Source organism: Oncorhynchus mykiss, chromosome 8, assembly GCF_057628025.1.
Source record: "Oncorhynchus mykiss isolate SJ-2025 chromosome 8, ASM5762802v1, whole genome shotgun sequence".
Classification (NCBI taxonomy): domain Eukaryota; kingdom Metazoa; phylum Chordata; class Actinopteri; order Salmoniformes; family Salmonidae; genus Oncorhynchus; species Oncorhynchus mykiss.
Genome location: NC_143029.1, coordinates 64,952,571 through 64,978,521, shown reverse-complemented (window position 1 = coordinate 64,978,521; position 25,951 = coordinate 64,952,571). Strand labels below are relative to the sequence as shown.

General features: G+C 41.5%; 1 protein-coding gene across 2 annotated transcripts in view; it reads right to left on the bottom strand.

The window, feature by feature from the left end:
- Window positions 1-2,340: 2,340 nt before the first annotated feature.
- The window catches only part of LOC110530311 (tenascin-R), a 123,382-nt gene continuing 99,771 nt past the window's right edge, over window positions 2,341-25,951 (bottom strand). For both annotated transcript variants that reach the window (XM_021613244.3, XM_021613243.3), the window contains exons 13-22: window positions 25,344-25,487; window positions 22,215-22,334; window positions 21,329-21,472; window positions 19,051-19,181; window positions 13,709-13,841; window positions 13,187-13,338; window positions 11,412-11,508; window positions 8,357-8,518; window positions 7,635-7,798; window positions 2,341-6,963 (exon numbers count right to left, since the gene is read on the bottom strand). In XM_021613244.3, the coding sequence (XP_021468919.3) occupies window positions 6,841-6,963; window positions 7,635-7,798; window positions 8,357-8,518; window positions 11,412-11,508; window positions 13,187-13,338; window positions 13,709-13,841; window positions 19,051-19,181; window positions 21,329-21,472; window positions 22,215-22,334; window positions 25,344-25,487 (1,370 nt within the window). In that variant the 3' untranslated portion in view covers window positions 2,341-6,840. The remainder of the gene's footprint in view (window positions 6,964-7,634; window positions 7,799-8,356; window positions 8,519-11,411; window positions 11,509-13,186; window positions 13,339-13,708; window positions 13,842-19,050; window positions 19,182-21,328; window positions 21,473-22,214; window positions 22,335-25,343; window positions 25,488-25,951) is intronic.

Here is a 25,951-nt window from a genome sequence, read left to right as displayed (position 1 = left end):
ATCAACATATGAAGACCACATGAAGACCGTCTTATAATTAAATGCTAACATAGTTTGCCTTTGTAATCATGGCTATTGATGAGCCTACAGTCATTTGCTGGTAGAGTTGAAAAATTCTGGTAACTTTGGCAAAAATCCTCCAACTGAAATTTCTGGAAAATCGGGCTATTTTGAGAAACTTGATGGAATTTTACAACCGTGGTCAAAACACCTGTTCAGTTCATGACCAACTAGTCTACATTCTCACGGCCAGGTCACACTCCTCGCTGACTACACCTTCTTCTTAAGAGGGGAATAGAGAAAACAATGTGGTCTCACTGTGGTTGCTGACTTAAGCTGCCCCACTGTATCAAGTATGTGGGTCAGCACCCTGACATGAACTGCCTGTTCTAAACCACCACTAAAGCTCTAGATCTTTCTTCTAGACTTGGATCTTTCCTCTCCTCTCTCCACTGTGCAGACATCATGCAACATGCAAAAAGCACAGCTGTCAGAGTAGATGATCATCAGGACTGAGCCTTATTGGTTAAGCAATGACGCCGTCTCTAATCAAGTACTAGAGTACATTGAGATACAGAAAAGAAAAGCTATAGACTGCGACTAACATTAACTCTAATACTAGATATAGTTCATTTTTAATGCAAAAACCCATACACATTGGCTAAGTGTAATACAGTATGTCCCCACATCACAAGATGTTTCCTACTATATACCGTCCAATCAAAGGTTTAGGACTACAACTCCATGTGATCAGTTCAATTAATGATATCATCACCTTGCACACAAACTTACTAGATCACTGAGTAAATCATGACCTACAAGAAGAGAAAAAGCAAGAGAGAGACAGCAATCCATGCAGCCAAATATTCTTACCTCTTATTTGTCTGCCTCCAATGGAGTTGTCCCTAGTCTTCTTCATGCCCTGCAAACATTCATGTTGAGTAGCCCCACTGGCTTACTAAATGTTAGCTAAGTCAGAAGTATCAATGCTGTGCATCATTCCATTTCCTTCCCTCAATTCTCAATTAAGCCAACGTGTTTACGGCACTATTACCCAGTCCAACGGGGAGCAGCACCTCCTCCTATTCACTTGTCAGCCCCAATTTGCTTCCAGGGCTCAGTCAGTTGTGAAGCCAATGCAAGCCGCTCAGCCAGTCTTGGGGCTGGTTTTACAGTGCCGCCTTTCATCACATTCAAACCAGTGATCTGTGAAATGACTGGAGGGATGACTGGAGGGAAATGAAGAGGGGTGAAGGGGCCTCATGACCCATTAATGGTTGGCATCTTTATACAGTATGTGTGAGACAATTGAACAATTTAGCAGGAGTGCACGTGTTAATAACAGCACATAAGAGCACCTATTCTGGTGTCACGCTCAAGCTCGCAACAGACAGCAGACATCTAGGCGTTAATTACATTTACTCAATGTTACTGTTTGTTATAGGGCAAAAGTTCAAGTTCATCATTTTTTATCACAGTATATTGCAATATCTTGTGACAATCTGGTTGTCATATGGCAGTCAGTGACATGTTGGTTTTGATTAAGGCAGAAATAATTCTGTTTTTCAAAAGCAGCGCTATTCATGGTATATTTTGATGAGGACAGAATATAGCGAGCCATGGCTTGGGCCTAATATTTGATCATTCCCACAGTATTATGCTGTCCTGTTTAAATCATAACTGCTTCATGTAATTGTAATTGTGTTGTTCATTATTTAGTGGACCATTTCTGCATGCTAGCCATTTTTAATGAATTAATGACTAATTAGGACATGCCATTATCATATGCCTACAAATGATTTATCTGTAAATATGAGCATGCTCTCAAATACAGTAGTGTATAGTGTTCAACATTATACAATTCTGAAGTGGATACTGTTTTGTGTGTTTAAGCAAGATCCTATGCAAATTGTGTGGCCTTGACCTGGTCATGACCTTATTCACTATGTAGTGCACTACTTTTGATCAGAGGTCTATGGGTCCTGGTCAAAAGTAGTGCACTATATGGGGAATAGAGTGACATTTTTGGATACAGCTCGTGTCTGTGTTAGGCTCCGACTCTGTGGTTCAGTTAGCGTCTAGTTTGATGGCAGACCCTTTGCTGCAGCCACCACAGAGAACCCCATCATCATCACAACAAACTATTAGTGTGAGTTAATGAGAAGACATTCTTTGTCAAAAATAGGCCAAGTGATAAGAAGAGTATTGAATTATTTTTTTAAAACTATTGGTGTGATTGAAATTATTGTTAGATTGTTGTGTTTATTTATAAAGCATGTGAAAGGAAGTTGAGACAAAAAAGGACATCTGAAACAAGAACTGCACATGTAAACAGCAAAATTGACAATTGGAATATTTTATTAATATGTAGAAAATGTATTAAAAAAGGAACTATACAGTACATGTTTTAAATTAAACTAGAACTAATCTCATCGGTAATATCCAGGATTATCCAACACAATCCAGATACTCATCAAAAGAGCTTTTCCACAGTCCCAACCTTCCTTCACATTCTTCATGGCAAATAATACAGCATAGAACTGGGATCTTAATCCAAACAGGTAAAGTACACATTTCAACAATCCTTGTGGCTATTTCTCAGCTAAACAGTAATGTTGCATCAACTGACAAATTAATTACATAGCTGTGTCTAGTAGTCATAAATACAATGAAATAAATAAAGGACGGGAAATGATTCCACTCATTAACTATGCCTGATTAAATCACACAACAAAGGAACAGATTGTGGGTTTGAGTTGTGATCCAGTGTGAGTTGTTGCTCCAGTGCATTGTGAACCTGTGATTGGTAAAGTAATGGGGGGAAGATTGACAATTCTGAAACACTAGATTATCTTTTCCATCTGCTATGCATCTGCTATGCAAATGATTAATAGAAGTCTGTAGAAGTCTGTTCTCAACCTTGTTGGATAAATGCAGTCTTTTGATTGCACTCCCCTCCTCACACAGAAAAATCTTCAAACCTTCTCTCAGATGTAAATACAAAGATCTGCATGCTGTGCACCAGATAAAACAGAGAGATACTTTATAGTATCTCATCTGTTCAAATAGAAGAGCAGACCACATGTTAACTTGGCCTCTGGTTATGGCATTCGAAAACAGGGTTGTGTCCCAAATGGCACCCTATTTCCTGTTTAGTAAGCTACATTTGACCAGGACCATAGGGCTCTGCCCAAATGAGCTACTTTTGATCATGGCCATAGGGTTCTGGACAAAACTAGTGCACAAAATAGGGAATAGGGTGCCATATGGGATGCAGCCCGAATTCACCTATTGATCTGATCCTCCAACCACAGCTCCTGGGTAGAGCAACAGCAACAACATTCACCTGGAATGCATACTAAGAGGGGAACAGCAATATTAGTCCTACAGCATATCAATAGGTTAAATGTGTAATTCTGATTAAAAAAATTATGTAGGCTATTTCATGTTGGATCATTTACTTATCTAATATGAGTGGCATGTGACATATCCATGTCGAAGCACTTATTATTCTAGGCCAATGTAATCATCTTAAAGTGATGGGATAATTCACCCACAATCTGCATGATTTTTGTACAGCCATGCAATTGTCCCTTAGTTAATTTACATATGGACTGTGATGAACTGTGATTAAAGCATTAGAGTATATTCTGCGAGGTGGATTATGTGGTGAACTGCAGTCCTATTATGTCAAAATACATTTCTACTCATGGCTGTATGACGCATCAGAACCATAGAAATAGAATCACAGTGGTCTGTGTTATTCCCATTCGAGTTATTCCATTCTATAATCAGAACTATACATTCACCCTCCTTCAAGTGATGGCATGGAAGCAATAGTAGGAACAATAGTGGCAGGTTTAAGGGGCCAGACGTGGTAATCACATTATTTAACATATTATTCTGCTTCAGCGATGTCTGGTGGAGGTCTGACGACGCCTGGGAGAGGTATACTTGATCTACATGTCTCGGTTTTCACAGCTTATGGAGTTAGTAACAGCATTGCGTATACTATTCCTGTCACACACGTGCAATGTGTTGTCTACAGTAGTCCTGAAGTGCAAAGGCACGGAAAATAACTTTATAGTCAGCATATTGAGATTCTATTATCTTTCTTACTGACAATACATTTTCTTCTGTGAAGAGTTTATCTCGCTTTTATTACCCTCCTCAGTATTTCCCGATCTGTTTATATCGTTTTTTTTAGCACTCAGCATTTTCACAGCCATCATTGATTACATGCATTTGTATTTGAGGTTCCCTCAATAGCTAGATGTCCTATTACATCACAAGCCAATGGATAACAGTGTCTTAACGCTCTATTACCTTTCATTCAAAATTGAAGCAGAATTTTGTAGATATTCTCTCTTTTGCTCCCCTGAAACAACATCAAAACAGGTAAGGGGATTTAGTCACTCCAATTGACACAACTTTACTAGCTCAGACTTGAATTCTTGGCAGAGATTCTGGGGGTTGACATACTGACAAGCGTAACAGGGGTGTAAAGGAAAAGGCTATGACTTGCAGAAAGGAATCATAACATAAATAAGAACTACAGTATACATGTCCTAAAGTTTGGAATAGGCCTTCTGGATAATCTTGTCAGAACACCTCACCTAACCAAATGTTTTGTGGACAATACCGCTGTACAATTCTGATTGATTTACTATTATAAATTCTGAAAAACAGCGTGACATTTTTTGGGGAGGAGTCAATAAGCATTCGGGTTAGAATTTGGGCACACCAGGATTTGCCAAAAGAGACACCTCTTTTGTTACATAAAGTACATTCCATCTGTTATCTACAGAGCTTCATCACTCTCATTCCTTGCACAAAATGCACTGAGACATACAGTAGTTAGTCTATGTAGTTAATAAATAAGTACACACCCTATTCTAGTAAAAACTTAACAATGTCTTGCTCAGGGAGTTTGGATGCATTGCATTAACAGCTCTGAAACAGTTACTTGACAAGTGGAATTCTGAGGAGAAATTCAACACTTAAGTACAAGAATATTCTCATTAGACATGTCTTATTACCATGGAGGTATTGCTCATACTGTTGGCATGCAATAGGCTCCTCCCTTCTCAAAACAAGTCTGTCTTAACAACTATGATTAGAACAATAGGGGAAGTAGTATCAGCGTTTCATAAAGCTCCTGATTCCTATACCAATGTATTAGTACCAGCAGTCTACAGGATGGACAATCACCAAAGTTTTAAGTCATCAAGTCTAAAGGACAGTGAATTACCAAACACATACACAGTTATTATGTTACAAACACACTGTGTGGTTGGTAGAGTTTGTAGAGATTGGGTGAGAGAAAATAAAGTTAATTGGTCAATAAAAAACACACCAAAACAGAGAACAATAGTAAATGAAATGGTTTGATGAAAATGATTGGATGAGTAGAACAGTGTATTCATCCATCCAATGTACATTGAGGACAAAGGGGTTCGCTATAGCAGGCCAAATGTTACTTGCTCTGGTGGCGTAACACAGTTAGACGGTAAATACCGGTGAGACAGGAAGAATGTACTGTATATAGGACGACTATTGAACACCAACACCATAACTGTGTATAAATGAGCTTAATTTTGACAAAGAACAAGTGCTCAGAATGTAACCATGACAATTGTTTCTGAGATTAAAACCAAGAATCCCCCCCCAAAAAAATCTGCTGAAGTGAGGATGAGGTTACAAAGAAAGGGAGCTCTGTTGACAGTTTCTCTTCAGCAAATCTTTGGTTTCATGTCTGAACAATTATTAGCACCATCACTGCAAGTAACATAATGGGAAAACATTTGAGAGTGCTAATTCACATACAGTATCTTTATACCACTTTATATTTGTTTGTGGAGTTGGAATTTCCTCAAGGAGAATACTGTATGTGAATATTGGTCAATAATGTTATATGTTTGAGTTATGCAGGGCAGTATACAGACCAGTAGTGAATGACAGTGGTCATACTATGTATAATCTCAGTGCAAATAACTTGCACACTGTTGTTTTCTTGATAAATGGGCACTGGAGATAAGCTTGTACTTTTCAAGTTGTGCACAATCATTGTTTGGTGCTCAACGTTTCTTCCATTCCAATCAGGGTGTGGATTTTGGATTTTACTTTACATTCAAAAGTAAATTGGCCACATGGACATAAATATATAAATAACTGATGATGAATCCACTATTACAGGCTGGTACAGTATGTCACTTGGTGATGGCTAATACTGATTAGCTCATTATGAGTGGCAATGTTTTGTCTATGACCAATGAATTGCTCCATGCAGGCCTTTGTCTATAAAACTCATGGAGGGTTGCTATTTCAATACAAATCTCAATAACAAGGCATCAAATCATATCATGTAATAAATGGACTTTTACCATATCAGTTATAAAAATAGAGATATCTTACATGTTTATGGGCATATAGAATTGGGTTAAAATTACTATTTTAAATGGGAGAAATAATCTTAGCTCTCATGTACTCGTATTTTATAGATAGAGAAAAGTTCATGAACTCTACTCTGAGCTCACCAGGACAGGGCAACTGGCTAAACACAAAAACCCAGTGGTTTACATCTCTTCCTATATTAGCAAATAGATACAGTAGCCTCAAAATTCCGATTGACTCACACTATGTTTCACTCGTTTCACTAGTGGAGTGAAACAAACACGAAACAGAACTGAATTCAGTCTGGTTTTCCGGGGCTAGCGAACATAACCATTGTCATTGAATTGTTTTAATAAATGACATAGCTCATCCTATTGTCTTTCAGCCTTATGAAAAAGTGGGAACAGCTAGCTGGATTGGGGGTAAGAGTGTACAGGGGTAAGGGGTTTATTCTGGAGGAGTGGACCTCCTTCGCTTGCCACTGATGCTGCGGTAGTTAAATGGCCTCATCTTCATCTCTACGAATGGGATAGAGAACTCATGACCCTTCCAGTTATGCCAGTTGATACCCTGTAAGATCAAGAGAGGACATTGGTTAGAAACCTACACTGACATATGGTATTAGTTATGTAACTTTCGAATTACATATTGCTTATGTGCCAAGTGAGATAGGTTTAGATATGGTTCTCAAATGGACAGTTCTCTTCTAATTTGAACGTAACAAATGAAGGCTTTCTCCTTATTATCAGACCAACCTTTTTCCTTACAATGGTATTTCCTATAGTATTGAAATGTTCAGCAACATTTTGGACATTGGAACACATTTTCCTTATATTTTGTGGTTTGAACTTACTGTGGTCATTGTAGCTCAGCATTCAATTAGTGGATTAAAGTATGCAGACAGTCTTATCTTTCCTACAGTACAATGTAGCTAGTTCCTCTTGTTATGTCTTTCTGGTTTCATTTCATGTCATCATAAGGTTGAGGAGATTGGGAAACTGCTGAATTTGTGTGATGTTGCAAGCCTTTTGTAGTAGCCTCACCAAAAGCTCTTTTCAAGATTTGTACTTTTTAACAAAATCACACTGGTGTAAAAGCAGCAGGAGCTTTAAAGTATAATACAAAGGAGCTGGCCTTACTGCCTTCACTTTCTTTATGTGTCTAATTGAAATGACAGGGACTGTGGTGTTTAATGTCAGTCGTCACCCCTCAGTTTCAGTATGGAGGACAGGGACACGCACCTGACTGTGTCTCGACTCGCCATATTTTCCATTCAGGTTGGCCCGATGGCAGTTTTTGTACCACCAGGCTCCTTTGTAGGACAGAGCACAGTTGGTCACAGCAATGTCATTGTCTCTGTCCTTGGTGGAGAAGGGACGGCCTTGGTGATAGATCAGTGCATCCCCTGTGACAGGGAATGGAAATAAATGAAATAGAAGGAAGCAGCACAAGACATGGGCACACTGACAGTCTGAACTGAACCTCTAAATTGGAGAGGTTTGGGGGGCTGCCACAATGGGCGCCAAGGGAGTTGCTGTTGTGGCGGGGACGGGGACTGGTTAACTGCCTCGATCAAGAGCAGAATGACAGATTCTTCATCTTGTCGGTTCAGTATTAAGCATCTCTTCACTGTTCAAAGTAATATACTGTACATTTAATAGGGATACCTAGTCAGTTGTACTGAATGCATTCAAATGAAATGTGTATTCTGCATTTTAACCCAAACCCTCTGAATTAGAGAGGTGCGGGGGGCTACCTTAATCAACATCCACGTCTTCAGTGCCCAGGGAACAGTGGGTTAACTGCCTTGCTCAGGGGGAGAATGACAGATTTATACCTTGTCAGCTCGGGGATTCGATCCAGCAACCTTTCAGTTACTGGCCCAACGCTCTAACCACTAGGCTACCTGCCGATCAGTTGGTTGATCTTAAATCAGTGCCACATAGAGTAAATAAATGCTCACCAGCTGTGCCATTATACTCTCCTATCCTGAGTTTGTATAAATTCCTGGCATCACCGATGGCGAATTTGTCATAGTTGGCATAGACAGACTCCTGGCCATCCTTCATGTCGATCCGGAGCTCGTAGCGACCTTGAGCTGCAAGCTTCTGTATGTTGTCCAAACCTGAAGAAGAAAAAGAGATAACCAAAGGCCGTTCAAATTATAAACTGGGTGCTTCGAGCCCTAAATGCTGATATGCTGACAGCCGTGGTATATCAGACCGTATACCACGGGTATGACAAAACATTTATTTTTACTGCTCTAATTACGTTGGTAACCAGTTTATAATAGCAATAAGTCACCTCAGGGGTTTCTGATATATGGCCAATATACCACAGCTAAGCACTGTGTCCAGGCACTCCACGTTGCGTCGTGTATAGAACAGCCCTTAGCCGTGGTATATTGGCCATATACCACACCTCCTCGGGCCTTATTGCTTAATTAACTCACTCAAGTCTGACATAAACCTCTACCTGCACCTTGACATGGTAAGAACCGTTGCACACAGGAAATGACATAGAGATAAGAGGAGGTGGACAGTGAAGTGAAATTTGTCCATATCTTCCAGTCAACAGTCTTTGGTCCATTTGGCCTTGCTGCCACTGCTGCTGCCAGCCCAGAGCCCAGCCAGGCTGTGATAAGGACCAGGGAGATTAGACCTGGCTTTCCCCAGATAACAAATCTCCCCTCTTGGCAGGGATGTTTCAAGTTTAACCTCAAGCTAGAAATCATATGATGTTGTACATGCCTCATGATAGCAGGTAGCTTTTTTTTTTTTTACTCCATGAAAAACTTGAAGCCTCTGATGATAAGCATTGGACTGAATGAGGGAGAAACTGGGCTCGGGCTCCGACATGTCAGCAAAAGATACAATCGGCATTACAAACAAAAGAAATCCCTGGTGACAGGGGAAAAGCAATTGGTGTAATAAGATTTGTTAAACATTGAGTGAAGTCCAATTTGCCAGTGCATAATGCAGGATCATCTGCTATTAACCTGATAGCAAAGCTTTTGCGTCAGCCTGATTAGAAATAGCCAGCAGGATTAAAAATGCATTTGGAGGCTGTATTCTGTTCTCATTATATTTCATAAATTAATATCTCTTATCATTTTATTACCCAGCTTACTCCTACACTTCCACAGAAATTAAGAGGCAAATTAAAAAGAGCGAAAATGATCGCATATTGCACAACTGCGTCAGTTTCTTTATAATACGTCCTCAAATTGACAATATATTTGGCCAGGGTCGGGTTAGTCAGTCAGACTAATGGATAGCACCGCAGCTGAAATGAAAATGTTCTCTTTTCAACTACTGATAGTAGCATCCGTTAATTCCTGTTTCTTCACCGTGAGGCAACCTTAATGTGAAGTGTTTCCCTGTAGAAAGAGCTTTTCTGTCCATAGCAGGATAGTTAAACCAAATGTCAGGTCTAACACACAGTCTCTGCGGCTTGATGTCGGATAAAAAAAAGATCAGGTGCTGTGTGCTTACATCATCTGAAGCCCACTATGATGTCCTCTGAGAGCACCACTATTCTCCTCTTGAGGTCATAGCTTTACCATATCAGTGTCAGTCACAGGAATGGTACAGTACATGGCTACAGTGCTCCTGTCATGGCAGGAGGTGTTTTTGCAGTGTGGACAGACAGTTATCTATTAGTACGAGACTGGGCAAGGAGGAGCATTGAGTGTGCTTGCCAGAGCCAGAGGTGACCTCCTACTGTGTAGTTAATGACAGACAGGGGATATGGGATGGGCCTGGCAGTGTAGACTGGAGCGGCATCCTAAATGGCACCCTATTTCCTATACTGTACACTGCAACACTTTGGTCAAAAGTAGTGCACTATATAGGGAATAGGGAGCCATCTGGAATGCAGCCTGGCTCAGCCAGAGCTGACGCCTACCGTCCCCAACAGGAGTGAGCACAGCACTGAGTCAGCAGAAATGAAACAGGTCATAAGGAATATCCACTGGAATGAGTCAGGATTCATACTGTTTTCCCAGCACATTGGATCTGTGTGTCATTAGTAGATGATATACTGAAGTACAGCTTGGGTAGGAACGCAGTGGCAATTGTTAACATAGAAAGAGGCATGACAAAGACTGGGGACTAATCTTCTGCAGGGTCATCGATATTCTGCAATATTCTAAAGTAGGGGCGTCAAACTCATTCCATGGAGGCCCTAGTGTTTGAAGGTTTTTGGTTTTTCCTTTCAATTAAGACCTTGACAACCAGGTTAAGACCTAGACAACCAAGTGAGAGGAGTTCTTTACTAATTAGTCCTCTTAGTTCATCAATCCAGTACAAGGGAGGAGTGAAAACCCGCAGACACTCGGCCCTCCGTGGAATGAGTTTGACACGTGTTCTAATGGTTGTTAAATTCATTAACAATCATTTTTTTGGTTATGAAAGTGTACTCTACTTTAATTATATTTTTCTGATAAAATTACAAAAACTAGTTCTGAAGGTTGGGATCTCTGCTATGAAATATTTATGTTGACGTCATCTTTTATCTATTTACAAAAACAACAGCATGAAAACTAGCCCATGAAGAAACATTGTTCATTTCTAGCTTTTCTAATGAATATAATTATGGATGTTATAATGAATTTTGATGATGTTATAATGAATATTCCAGAGTGCATCAAAGGAGAGAGCCCTTTTGTTTTGTATCAAAATCAAAGCATTTATGAAAAACAATTACCATGTAATCTCAGAGAGAAATGAGAGCTGAATACATCCATTAATAAATCACAGAGCTAGTATTTGTGAAGTAAAGTAATGAAAGAAAGAGGGGAGAGAGAGAGACTAGAAACAACAGACTAGGAACAACAGACTAGAAACACGTGTAAATTAAGTCAACTGTTAATTCTGAGGTGGGAGAGATAAGCAGAAGCAGAGACTGCAACACAAACACAAAGGCCCCCTATTCCTATATTAAATAGTGTAAGTAGCCCCAAGAGATACCTCCTAATAAGTGTTATGGGGCTGAAATGAGCTGCTGAGAAAACTTACCGAGCCAGAATTCATCCTCTAGGTTCCCAAAGCCGACCCTGTAGTCACTCCACTTCCTGGAGAAGTCGGTAAGGCCATTCTGACGACGTTGAAACACCTGGAACACAGACCAGATACAGAGTGAAGACCAGGTGGCACCACTCTGATTCCACCTACAGTCATGTTCAAAAGTTTTGAGAATGACACAAATATTAATTTCCACAAAGTCTGCTGTTTCAGTGTCTTTAGATATTTTTTGTCAGATGTTACTATGGAATACAGAAGTATAATTACAAGCATTTCATAAGTGGCAAAGACTTTTAATGACAATTACATGAAGTTGATGCAAAGAGTCAACATTTGCAGTGTTGACCCTTCTTTTTCAAGACCTCTGCAATCTGCCATGGCATGCTGTCAATTAACTTCCGGGCCACATCCTGACTGATGGCAGCCCATTCTTGCATAATCAATGCTTAGAGTTTGTCTGAATTTGTGGGGTTTTGTTTGTCCACCCGCCTCTTGAGGATTGACCACAAGTTCTCAATGGGGTTAAGGTCTGGGGAGTTTCCTGGACATGGACCCAAAATATCGATGTTCCTCGAGCCACTTAGTTATCACTTTTGCCTTATGGCAAGGTGAACCATCATGCTGGAAAAGGCATTGTTCGTCACCAAACTGTTCCGTGATGGTTGGGAGAAGTTGCTCTCGGAGGATGTGTTGGTACCATTCTTTATTCATGGCTGTGTTCTTAGGCAAAAGCAACCCCACACATGAATGGTCTCCGGATACCTTACTGTTGGCATTACACAGGACTGATGGTAGCACTCACCTTGTCTTCTCCGGACAAGCTTTTTTCCGGATGCCCCGGACTATCGGAAAGGGGATTCATCAGAGAAAATGACTTTACCCCAGCCCTCAGCAGTCCAATCGCTGTACCTTTTGCAGAATATCAGTCTGTCCCTGATGTTTTTCCTGGAGAGAAGTGGCTTCTTTGCTGCCCATCTTGACACCAGGCCATCCTCCAAAAGTCTTCGCCTCACTGTGCGTGCAGATGCACTCACACCAGCCTGCTGCCATTCCTGAGCAAGCTCTGTACTGGTGGTGCCCTGATCAAGCAGCTGAATCAACTTTAGGAGACGGTCCTGGCGCTTGCTGGACTTACTTTGGCACCCTGAAGCCTTCTTCACAACAATTCAACCGTTCTTCTTGAAGTTCTTGATTATCCGATAAATGGTTGATTTAGGTGTAATCTTACTGGCAGCAATATCCTTGCCTGTGAAGCCCTTTTTGTGTACGTGTTTCCTTGCAGGTAACCATGATTGACAGAGGAAGAACAATGATTCCAAACACCACCCTCCTTTTGACGCTTCCAGTCTGTTATTCGAACTCAATCAGCATGGCAGAGTGATCTCCAGCCTTGTCCTCGTCAACACTTACTCCTGTGTTAACGAGAGAATCACTGACATGATGTCAGCTGGTCTTTTGTGGCAGGGCTGAAATGCAGTGGAAATGTTTTTTGGTGATTCAGTTCATTTGCATGGCAAAGAGGGACTTTCAAATGAATTGCAATTCATCTGATCACTCTTCATAACATTCTGGAGTATATGTAAATTGCCATCATACAAACTGAGGCAGCAGACTTGGTGAAAATGTATATTTGTGTCCTTCTCAAAACTTTTGTCCACAACTGTACATATTGACGAAGTACATGTCCCAAATGGCACCCTATGCACTATAATGTTGGGTGTTGTTGGGGTTTTGTCTGCAAGGTATATCTCCTGCTATGAGACACTTACGATCCAGCCTCCTTCATCTGTGGTCATATCACAGTAGACCTGCACTCCCTGATTGGCGTCTCTGTTGATATAAATGGTGTAGACGCCGCTCACGGACTCCCCGTTCAGCAGATGCTGGGCACAGTTCTGAGGGGTGGCAAACAGACGGTTTCCTGGAGCAGAGAAGAACAGAACACATGACATAAGCTCAACATAATGGAGAATGACGAGGACTGGGCCTGTATTCATAAAGTGTGTCATAGTAGGACTGCTGATATAGGGTCCGGTTTTTTAGATCATAATGAATAAGATTATATGGACAGGGGGGATCTGATTCTAGATCAGCTATCATACTCTGAGATGCTTATTGAATATGGCCCTGAAATCTGGATAGAGTGTGGAGTGGGGATGAATGGTGTGTGTGTGTGTGTGTGTGTGTGTGTGTGTGTGTGTGTGTGTGTGTGTGTGTGTGTGTGTGTGTGTGTGTGTGTGTGTGTGTGTGTTTCAGAGAGAGCATGTGTGTGCGCATGCATGTGTGTTTACCTGTTGTGAAGGCTGTAGAGATGATATCGCTGGTCTCTAATCCTCTGGCAGCCTGCAACCTCACAGTGTATTCTGTGATCTCTGCCAGGCCCTCCAGACGGATCCACGTGTCTTCTGCATCCAGGATCAGCTCCTGTAGCACCACACACACACCACAGAGGGGAGAACACACAGATGAGGGAACGGTAACTGATCCTAGATCAGCACTCCTATTCTGAGGCGCTTTTTGAATGCAGGCCCTGTTCTGATAATCCCTGTTGTTATGAATAGGAGTGTAAGCACAGCATTTACCTAGGGTTTTTATCATAATTTATGGGCCTGTGACTGGATACGGTACAGCAAATAGTTTTAGCTGGATCCAATCCAAAGTGTACAGCAGACAGTAACCCATAGCGGTGATACCATCTGACTCCTACCAACAAACAACAAAAGCACCCAGGCACATTTACAGACATAAAACATTTATGTCAGGCCCATATAAATGTTGAATTCATTTTTCACTGTTGTTGGCTCTTGTACAACTGCCCTGTGTTTTTCTAAATGATAAGAGGGAGAACTAAAAAGGAGAGGAAAAGGACCTTATCAGACACTGGTGCTGTAAGGAGCTGCCAGGAAGAGGAAGAAGAATGACTATTTCAGTCTAAAACTCAGTTCCCTTTCATTGTTTTTGACAAATCCACTTTTATCAAGCTTATCTTCTGTCGCAGAGTGGATGGCATACCATTTTTCTCAGAGATCTCTTTTTCTGGCAGATGAAATAAAAATATGAGCTCTCTAGGAGCTGGCCGTGACAGCAGCGTTGAACTGCTGAATCTGATGAGGCTTTGAGCCATATGAAATATCTATGAAGAACTGAATGAAATATTCAGCCATTTTGGAAAAAGTTACACATTTTAAGACAACATGTTGGGTGAATTATGCAGATGTAGTTTTTTTGTATTATTTATTCTAATCTGGAAGGTCAACACATGATTCATAATCAAACTAACATAGATTACTGTGGTGGATATGACGATTATATTAGCAGAGAGAACAGGTTGGGAAGAATTTATGGGGACTGAAATTAACCTAAGCAGAGTAAAACAACAGAGCGTGTTACTAAAACCAAATCCTCTGTGCATGACTGACACCCACTGGACAAACACAAGCACCAAAAACACACAAGGTCAGTATAGCGTTGTTCGTGAGTGTGCATGCATGTGTGTTGAAAGATATATACAATTGAAGTCAAAAGTTTACAGACAATTAGGTTGGAGTCATTAAAACTCGTTTTTCAACTACTCCACAAAATTCTTGTTAACAAACTATAGTTTTGGCAAGTCGGTTAGGACATCAACTTTGTGCATGACACAAGTCATTTTTCCAACAATTGTTTGCAGACAGATTTCACTTATAATTCACTGTATCACAATTCCAGTAGGTCAGACGTTTACATACACTAAGTTGACTGTGCCTTCAAACAGCTTGGAAAATTCCAGAAAATTATGTCATGGCTTTAGAAGCTTCTGATAGGCTAATTGACATCATGACATTATCACCTCCACAAGTCTGGTTCATCCTTGGGAGCAATTTCCAAACGCTTGAAGGTACCACGTTCATCTGTACAAACAAAAGTTTGCAAGTATAAACACCATGGGACCACGCAGCCGTCATACCGCTCAGGAAAGAGACGCGTTCTGTCTCCAAGAGATTAACCTACTTTGGTGCCAAAAGTGTAAATCAATCCCGGAACAACAGCAAAGGACCTTGTGAAGATGCTGGAGCAAGCAGGTACAAAAGTATCTAAATCCACAGTAAAACGAGTCCTATATCGAAATAACCCAGCAAGGAAGAAGCCACTACTTCAAAACCGCCATAAAAAAAGCCAGACTATGGTTTGCAACTGCAAATGGGGACAAAGATAGTACTTTTTGGAGAAATGTCCTCTGGTCTGTTGAAACAAAAATAGAGCTCTTTTGCCATAATGACCATCGTTATGTTTGGAGGAAAAAGGGTGAGGCTTGCAAGTCGAAGTACACCATCCCAACTGTGAAGCACGGGGGTGGCAGCATCATGTTGTGGGCGTGCTTTGCTGCAAGAAGGACTGGTGCACTTCACAAAATAGATGGCATCATGAGGCAGGAAAAGTATGTAAATATATTGAAGTAACATCTCAAGATATCAATCAGGAAGTTAAAGCTTGGTTGCAAATGGGTATTCCAAATGGACAAAATGGTTTAAGGACAACAAAGTCAAGGTATTGGAGTGGCCATCACAAAGCCGTGACCTCAATCCTACAGAAAATTTGTGGGCAAAACTGAAAAAGTGTGTGCGAACAAGGAGGCCTACAAACCTGACTCAGTTACACCAGCACTGTCAAGAGGAATGGGCCAAAATTCACCCAGCTTATTGTGAGAAGCTTGTGGAAGGCTACCCGAAACATTTGACCCAAGTTAAACAATTTAAATGCAATGCTACCAAATACTAATTGAGTGTATGTAAACTTCTGACCCACTGGGAATGTGATGAAAGAAATACAATCTGAAATATATTATTCTCTCTACTATTATTCTGACATTTCACATTCTTAAAATAAAGTGGTGATCCTAACTGACCTAAGACAGGGAATGTTTACTAGCATTAAATGTCAGGAATTGTGAAAAATGTATTTGGCTAAGGTGTATGTAAACTTCTGACTTCATCTGTATATATATATATATATATATATATATATATATATATATACACTGCTCAAAAAAATAAAGGGAACACTTAAACAACACACTGTAACTCCAAGTCAATCACACTTCTGTGAAATCAAACTGTCCACGTAGGAAGCAACACTGATTGACAATACATTTCACATGCTGTTGTGAAAATGGAATAGACAACAGGTGGACATTATAGGCAATTAGCAACACACCCCCAATAAAGGAGTGGTTCTGCAGGTGTTGACCACAGACCACTTCTCAGTTCCTATGCTTCCTTGCTGATGTTTTGGTCACTTTTGAATGCTGGCGGTGCTTTCATTCTAGTGGTAGCATGAGACAGAGTCTACAACCCACACAAGTGGCTCAGGTAGTGCAGCTCACCCAGGATGGCACATCAATGCGAGCTGTGGCAAGAAGGTTTGCTGTGTCTGTCAGCGTAGTGTCCAGAGCATGGAGGCGCTACCAGGAGACAGGCCTGTACATCAGGAGATGTGGAAGAGGCCGTAGGAGGGCAACAACCCAGCAGCAGGACCGCTACCTCCGCCTTGGTGCAAGGAGGAGCAGGAGGAGCACTGCCAGAGCCCTGCAAAATGACCTCCAGCAGCCCACAAATGTGCATGTGTCTGCTCAAACGGTCAGAAACAGACTCCACGAGGGTGGTATGAGGGCCCGACGTCCACAGGTGGGGGTTGTGCTTACAGCCCAACACCGTGCAGGACGTTTGGCATTTGCCAGAGAACACCAAGATTGGCAAATTCGCCACTGGCGCCCTGTGCTGTTCACAGATGAAAGCAGGTTCACACTGAGCACATGTGACAGACGTGACAGAGTCTGGAGACGCCGTGGAGAACGTTCTGCTGCCTGCAACATCCTCCAGCATGACTGGTTTGGCGGTGGGTCAGTCATGGTGTGGGGTGGCATTTCTTTGGGGGGCCGCAGTCCTCCATGTGCTCGCCAGAGGTAGCCTGACTGCCATTAGGTACCGAGATGAGATCCTCAGACCCCTTGTGAGACCATATGCTGGTGCGATTGGCCCTGGGTTCCTCCTAATGCAAGACAATGCTAGACCTCATGTGGCTGGAGTGTGTCAGCAGTTTCTGCAAAAGGAAGACATTGATGCTATGGACTGGCCCGCCCGTTCCCCAGACCTGAATCCAATTGAGCACATCTGGGACATCATGTCTCGCTCCCATCCACCAACGCCATGTTGCACCACAGACTGTCCAGGAGTTGGAGCATGCCCAGGCTTTGTAGGGAGGTCATACAGGCACGTGGAGGCCACACACACTACTGAGCCTAATTTTGACTTGTTTTAAGGACATTACATCAAAGTTGGATCAGCCTGTAGTGTGGTTTTCCACTTTAATTTTGAGTGTGACTTCAAATCCAGACCTCCATGGGTTGATACATTTGATTTCCATTGATCATTTTTGTGTGATTTTATTGTCAGCACATTCAACTATGTAAAGAAAAAAGTATTTAATAAGAATATTTCATTCATTCAGATCTAGGATGTGTTATTTTAGTGTTCCCTTATTTTTTTGAGCAGTGCATATACGTATATACATAAAAAAAAAGGTTCAAAGCTAGTTAAGATGAAGACCGTGAGGACAGTACAGTGTTGGGCTCTTCGTCCCAAAATAGCATCCTATTCCCGATATAGGGCACTATTTGACCAGGGCACATAGGGCTCTGGTCATATGTTGTGCACTATATAGGGAATAGGGTGCTATTTGGGACCCATTTTGGGGCTCTGCCTGAATGATGTAATTAGTTGAGAGAGATATCTGCTGTAGAATATCAGGGGAAATTGTTCCTGGTGAGTCATTAATAGGCATATTGCAACGGAATAACCTTCCTAATCTACTTTATTAATATTACTCAGCTACATCAAAGAATGTAATTAAAATGAAAACGTTTCCAGGAGTCAAATTAAAAGATCTAAACGGCTCTATTGCCGAGTAGAGCTGTGCAATGGATCTGTACTAAGCGGTCACTTGTCTGGGAGATATTTACACTGTTTTGATAGCTTCAAAACTCTACCGGTAACAGTCATATTATGGCTCTTGTATTATCAATCATATCTCCTGGGAGGACCTTTGGCTTATTGATACAGCATCGTGTGGGAGCTTGATTGGAAACTCATAGAAAAAGACAACTCTTACCAAAGAAATACACGTCGTATAAGTACAAGGCCACAAATACGGACCACAATACAATAAACACTTACTCACAAACAAACATGGGGGAACAGAGGGTTAAATAATGAACAAGTAATTGGGGGGATTGAAACCAGGTTTGTAAGACAAAGACAAAACAAATTGAAAATGAAAAGTGGATCGGGGATGGCTTGAAAGCCGGTGACGTCAAGGAGAGGGATCCACCTCGGTGGAAGTCGTGACACCTTGCCACTCATTGTCATGCCAATGTTTGACTTGACAATTACAACAATGGAGAAAACAAGAGCACAGACAGATCTGGGAAAGGCTAGTATTTTGGAAGCTTGAAAACACTACACGTAGCACGTATGGCCCATATTCATTTCCCATTTGAGCCGCTTTGGCTTGATACTACAGTTCACAGTTCAGTGTGTGTCTGTGATTGAGAACTCTTGTTGATAAAGGTAGATACGCCCTACTGTTTTCTGCCTACCTTTCTGCTGCCATCGGCTGATTTGTATGTAAGCATGTAGTTGTCTATGTCTGCGATGGGCGGTTGCCAGGAGATGAGGGCACTGCGGTGGTTCACCTCACTGGCGGTCAGGTTCAAAGGAGCGTCCATGGCTAGAGGGGAGAAATCAGATAGCAGATAACTATGTCCCTGTTCCATTGAGTCAAATCATTAGTGGCTACAGTATGTCCATTTCTAGTATCCAAATACTGTACTTAAATTGGAAAAGTTGCCCAATTATGATCTATCTCCTAATTTGATGAACACCCCTCTAGCGGACCTTAGTTGGAGTCATCCTGCTGCGAATGCATTCTAATTGTCCTTAATCCAGCATCCTTTACTGCTCAAAACTAATCAGCCTACCTGTGCTCAAGGGCTCATCGACAGATTTTTCACCTAGTTGGCTTAGAGATTTGTACCAGCGACCTTTCGGTTACTGGCCCAACACTCTTGAACACCTGCTGCACACTCTTTTTCCGGTTTCACTCTTTTTCCTATCTCGCTCTCCTCCTGTTGTCCTCAGGTGTTTTCAGGGGAGATCTATGACAGTTCAGTAATTAACAGTGTTTTACCACTGATAGCCTCAGGCCTCTGGACTGAAGGACTTTCTACATGAGATGCAATGACATCTCCACACAGCAGTAGTACCCACTAGAGAAATTACAATGTGGGTGTCCACACTACCATATCTGCCTCTTCGAGGTCTTATCTGACAGACTGCCATTCTCCTCCACTCTCCTCAACATGACTGCAATGCCTGAGAGGGCGTCAATCTTAATTTTCCTTTCATCCCCTTTAATTTTGATTGAATCTTTTCAAGCCATGACAATGCCTACACTTCTCTCTCGTTTGTTTCCTCTCTCTCTCTCTCTCTCTCTCTCTCTCTCTCTCGCTCTCTCTCTCTCTCTCTCTCTCTCTCTCTCTCTCTCATTCTCTTTAGTTATACCCCATGTGAACACTATTCTGAGAGATGGTGTTTTTGGACATGTTTTCCATCAAGAAACAATTAATAAGTGAATCCCCATGCACAGGTTCAGGTGTATACTAAACCAAAGTACTTGTTTTGAAGACACATTATAATTTCTAAAACTTCCCTAAATAAAATCTCTCTCGCTGGTCAAGTCTTTTAGAAAGTGAGTCAGCAAATGACTTAAGTTCATAAGAGGCCATCAACACAGGCACATTTTTATCAGAGCATAACAGTCAGCGAAAACAAAGCGTAAGCGGAGAATAACAGCATCGAAAATTAAATAACACCCAAATTAAAAATGTAAAAAGTCTCTGAAGTCTGGTGAACTTGGCTACTCCGTTCGTTCAGTGATTACGTGTCAACATCAGAGAACAAGGCTGGCCCTTGAGTAGCAAAACCAATGGCCTGTGACACTTTTAGACAAATTAATTTGTCGAAAAACAGTGTCTATAAATAAAGTTTTGCAAAGGGAACTGGTTGATTAAATAAATATAGTGGAATTGCCCCTCCCCATAGGGAGACTTTTACCGCAAGACAAAAAACGCCCCAAAAAGCTACTAGTTGTTCTTTTTTTCTGGACATTTGTTTGTGTACACTACACAGGCAGCAGTCCACTTGGCCTGAAAATGTTAATGTGGTTCCACCATAGTACAGTACTATAGTATAGTAATGCCTTGCTGCTGACAGAATTGTTTTGTTCATGAAACACTGAAAATAAAGTTCAGGGCCTGGTTGCACAAAACATCTTAAGTACATTTTCCCCTTATCTTTTCCCTTAATAGAACATTATTCCTTAAGGTAAACCCTTAAGGGAAACACTAAATATGTTTTATGCAACTGGGCCCAGAGCTCCAACTCTGCTAATCTACACCATCTTCCTCCCCTCCTCTTCTCCCTTCCCTAAAGTGGAGTAGGTATGATATGATTGGCTTGTGAAGGTTGTTAGCTAGCAGTACGGTGTCCATATTAGGACTGCCTCAGTCCTGGCAACTGAGATTTTTTTTTTTTATGTATGAGACTGAGGTTGTCCTAATGAACACTGTATACCAGCATTAGAGACGTGGTCAGTCCGTGATCACACTGCAAGTGCCTCAATGAGAGGAGAAATTATTCCTGTTGCTAATTAGACACACTTTAACTAAGAGATGTGAGAGGCAACGCGTTAGTTGAATAGAAGTATGTTTCAAGGAGTTTTAAGTAGCTTGCCTTGCTCTCGGTAGTCTTTGTGGGCTAGTTCTGAATGGGTAGGTGGAACAGTAAGTAGCTAAGCAAGTAAAGTACGTGACATACGTGTTGCAAAGTTGGCGATGACCGTTCCACTGGTCAGGGGTCCCTTGGTAGCATAGAGGGCTACAGAGTAAGTGGTGCTAGGCAAGAGCTTAGTGAGCTGGTGCTCCTGTTTCCCACCCTCCACCAGGAAGGTGTCAGCTGTCACTTAAGGAGAAGGAGGAACACAAAGACTCACATTAGAATAGGAGACTACATGAGATTGTAAACAAACATGGATTTTATGATTACATTAAACAATTTGAATATATAACAGTTGCCTAGGATATGCACAGTCAATGTCAGGGTTGGTAGATTGGGGTTATTATTGGTCAGGTTTAATTGCATGTTGCTGAAATCAATTTCACTTAAATTCACAATTTCTTATTTGCTTGCACGACTAAACTTTGTATAACCAATCTAGATAAATTGCCTGTTTAATGAATGGCTTACTAGATCCTTAGAAATAGGTTCCGTGTTGATGATGAAAAGTAACAGGTTAACAAACCATTTCTGCCAAGATGCTATTGCCTAGATGAGTCTGGATTAGTAAATGAGAAATCACACTTAATGAACACACTAGAGTCAATAGAGCACATTGGCAAGAGGTTGCTGAAGAACCATCATTTGTGGCCATATTGATGAAAGCGGCATCGACTAACAGGTTGATGTCTGAGCTGATTTACAAGTAGCTGTCCTAGGCCGCAGCCCAAATGGCAGCCTATTCCAAATATAGTGCACTACTTTTGACCAGAGCTCTATGGGTAACAGGGTGCCATTTGGGACACAAAGCTAGACTTTCTCTCAGAGTCGACCTGGCAGGAGTCCACCTACAGACTCAGGGTGCTCCACACGCTCCACCCCTGTGGCGGAGATACATAGTTTGTGAGAAGATAATAATTCTGCCTACTCTGGTTGCAGGTGAGGGTGAGCACGTAGTTGTCAACGCTGGACAGAGGAGGGTTCCACTGCAGTAAAGCTCCTTGTGGGGTAATGTTGAGGGCTGTCAGTTCCATTGGCATGTCCATCGCTGCATCAAAGAGAGAAAGTGAGAGAGATAAAGCGAGAGATGAATACAAAAAAGTGGGTCAGAGGGGTTCACAGATCCCACCCCATCACTTTACTAAATTCCATTGACTGTATGTTCCAATTACAGACCACCATGTGGACTATACTGTATACTTCTGCAGAGAAGTATATAGTCCACATGGTACTGCAAGAACCGTTCTTGAGAACACAGAAGAAAACAGCTTGCATCCAAACATGAATAGTTCTAGACCAAACCCTCATTAATGGGAAACAGCTAAGATCATATCTAGGAATCATAATCACACTGCCTCACATCTCGCACCATGGATAGAATGGGTTTAATTACACTCATTACTTTAAATATTTAATTGAATCCAATGAAAGCTGACAATTTTAAATGAAATAACATGTAATTAGATTAGACTGAATAAGCTAAAACTACTTAATTAATCAATCAAAGTATGTAATAATCTATTCATCAATCTCTGTGTAGTTATGATATGGCTGATTATGTGCCCCAACCAGACCAAAACCTTACTTGAAGGGTATCCAAGGACTTCAGCACACATTTAATATCCAATTTATACCACATCCATAAGCAGAAGCCTATATAAGTATTGTATAAATTAAAGAATGTAGTGTAGCCTATGGGGTAAAAATGTGTTATGAAGTTCTTGGTACCCTTCAAGTAAAGTGTTACACATTGGCCTGACTGTTTGAATGCTGGTCAGCTACAGTATCAATACAATGCAGAAACATACACCCAGAGTCTGCTGAGCCACAGTACGTCTCTGTCCCAGCCACAGCCATCAGCTGGACAGTTGACTCCAGTCCAGTGAATCGTGGACACTCATTACCTTTGGAATTGCAGCTAGTGCCTCAGAGCTTGACATCGGTCGCTACCCGGCAGGCAGGACTCTCCAGCGACTGCAGCAAACTTTCCCTTAGTGCGAAGGATCTTAACAAGTTGACTGTGTTCGTGCTTCTGGCCTGCAAGTGGGGCGCCGACCCAGTTCGGGGCAGAGCTTCACATCTGACAATCTGGATTTCAAGGCACTTTTATCAAATTCTCATCTCTCTCTCATATAGAAGGTGAGAACCCTCTGCGCCCCATTTGTCAGATAGAGCGCCTCTCTCCATAATATGTTTTATCTCGCTCTTGCTGAATCACACCACAGTGGAATGATATTCTTCGGGCTATGACCCTGTTTTAATGAGCCCTGCCATTTGTCCTATAATACTCCTTCACACCACTTTGTGAAACATGGCCTGAGATTTATCATAGCGTCTGCGTTAGCAGAATTCTAGTGTTCCTCTGACAATACATTATTAGAAAAGTAAACTCTATAACTACGAAATGGTATTGTGTGCTTTTTTTCTAGTTTTTAATTACACTGTGATACTGTACACTCTTAGATTTTTTGGGGGGGAAAGGATCCTGCGGCTGTCCCCATAGGATAAGCCTTTTTGGTTCCCGGTAGAACTCTTTTGGCTTCCATGTAGAACACTCTGTTGAAAGGGTTATACATGGAACCAAAAAGGGTTCTACCTGGAACTCAAAGAGGTTCTCCAAAAGGGTTCTCATATGGGAACAGTCAAAGAACCCTTTTGGCTCCATATAGCACCTTTTTGTAGTGAAAATTTAGATAGTTTTCTTTTTTCTGTGTATTTGGGGTGTTATGTAGCAGCAAATATGTATTTACTAAGCATTTGTATTCTATTCAGGTGTAAAAAACAACAACAATACAAATACATTAGATTTGGGTATGTCATTTTAGGCTAAAATTGAAAAAAAAGGGTCCGATCCTTAAATTAATTTAATGATGCCACTCTGGCATTTTATTTCTCCAGGCTATCCTCTGGCGCTATTACAGTAGCAGCACCACAAGCCCTGCGTCATTATAAGAAGAGTTGGCAAATGCAGAGCACTTTTTTCCGCTTTAAAAGTGGAGAGCAGCACAAGCAGAGACACATGAATTGTGCTCTTTCTACCTCTTACTCTATCCATCTCTCTCTGTCTCTCGCTCTCTGTCTGTCTCTCTCTTCTGTCTCTCTTCTCTAGTTATGAGCCTGCTGATTTTGGAGCAGAAATCTCTAACTGGCTCATCAGTATGCGGTGGTGCACTTCAGGATCAGCTGGATGATTATGCATGCAGTGGAGAGCTGGTTAAGCCCAGGTTAGTGGAGTTCACTTCACACACAGAGGAGCTGCTGCAGCCTACACACCTCTCTCTGGTGGTTCACTATCAGTGAAATATATCTCACATCTCACACAGATCAATGCTGAGAGGTCTATCTGACTGACTGACTGGCTGATATACTGAGGAAATGCAGAGACAGATAGGAGGAGAGGCTACCAATTATAAGGTCAAGGGGGTAACAGTAACTACATTCACTGCGGCAGCAATGAGAGGCATGTAGCCAGACATTATTCTACTGTCTGTATGTCTGTGTTGGAACACAATTTCTCAGTGTGCAGCTGGCGATGTGAGCGCTCCACAGAGTTGGTACTAGGAATAAAATTCACTGAAAAGACAGAACATTCCATTTATCTTTGAAATAGGCAATGTCTGACTCCAGAACATTTTGTTCCCCCATCTCAGACCCCTAGGCGCAGACATATAATAACAAGGCTAGCTTTCATTTTTGTATACAAGCTAAATTATTGAACAAAACAGAATTGCATTAGTTGTTCTGTAGAATTGTGCAGGATGTGGAGACAAAGATTCCATAAATACAATGTGTACACAATGTGTGCATTGACTTTTGGAGCAAAAACATTTGACAAATTGTTCAGTCCCTTTACATAGTCACTTTCTATAGTGGCATTGTGGCTGAGATAGTAAGGGGTACCAAAACATTTGGTGTAGTATATGGAATAATATGTGGAGTGGAATGTGGATACAAAAATTATATAATACAATGTACATTTGGACCAGTAAAAATGTACAGGGGAAGAGTGGCATTGTGACTGAGATCGAAGTTTGCTCCTTATGGGGACCATACTGACCTGTGAAGACACTGGTGGTGATGGACTTGCTTTCCTGGCTTCCCCTCACGGCGTTCAGGTTGATCTCATACTCTGTTGCCGGGTGGAGGCTGGACAGAGTGTAGTTGGTCACGTCGTTGTCAATCACGATGCTGTCCACTCGCCCTGAGGAAAATGAAATAAAAAGTATTTTAATCTCATTTCGCACTGTTACTGCTGTCATGCTATCTTTCCTCCACGAGACCATGGAATAACAGTGTGGTATTTTATTTAAAGGCCAAGTGCAGTCAAATTTCACATTTTCAACTGAGGAAACTAACACTGTAAAGGGGTGGAAAAAGTGATCTGTTTTATTTCCCAACAGTTACTGGTTGAAAATACAATCTACACAGGACCTTCTAATCAGCAAGTTTTGCACGATGGAGTTTTGGCTTGCCTGGTGTGCGATAGACCAATAACAAAGCAAGTTCCAAACCTTTCTGCCAATAATAACTCGTTTTCAGGTTACATATACCTCCCATTAAGCCCCTCCGCTCTGGTGGATTGATCCACACTGTGTTTAAAGCACCTCTTTGGCGCCCTTCCCCTCCCCGCACAGACCCCTCCCAGACAGTCTTGACAAACATTTT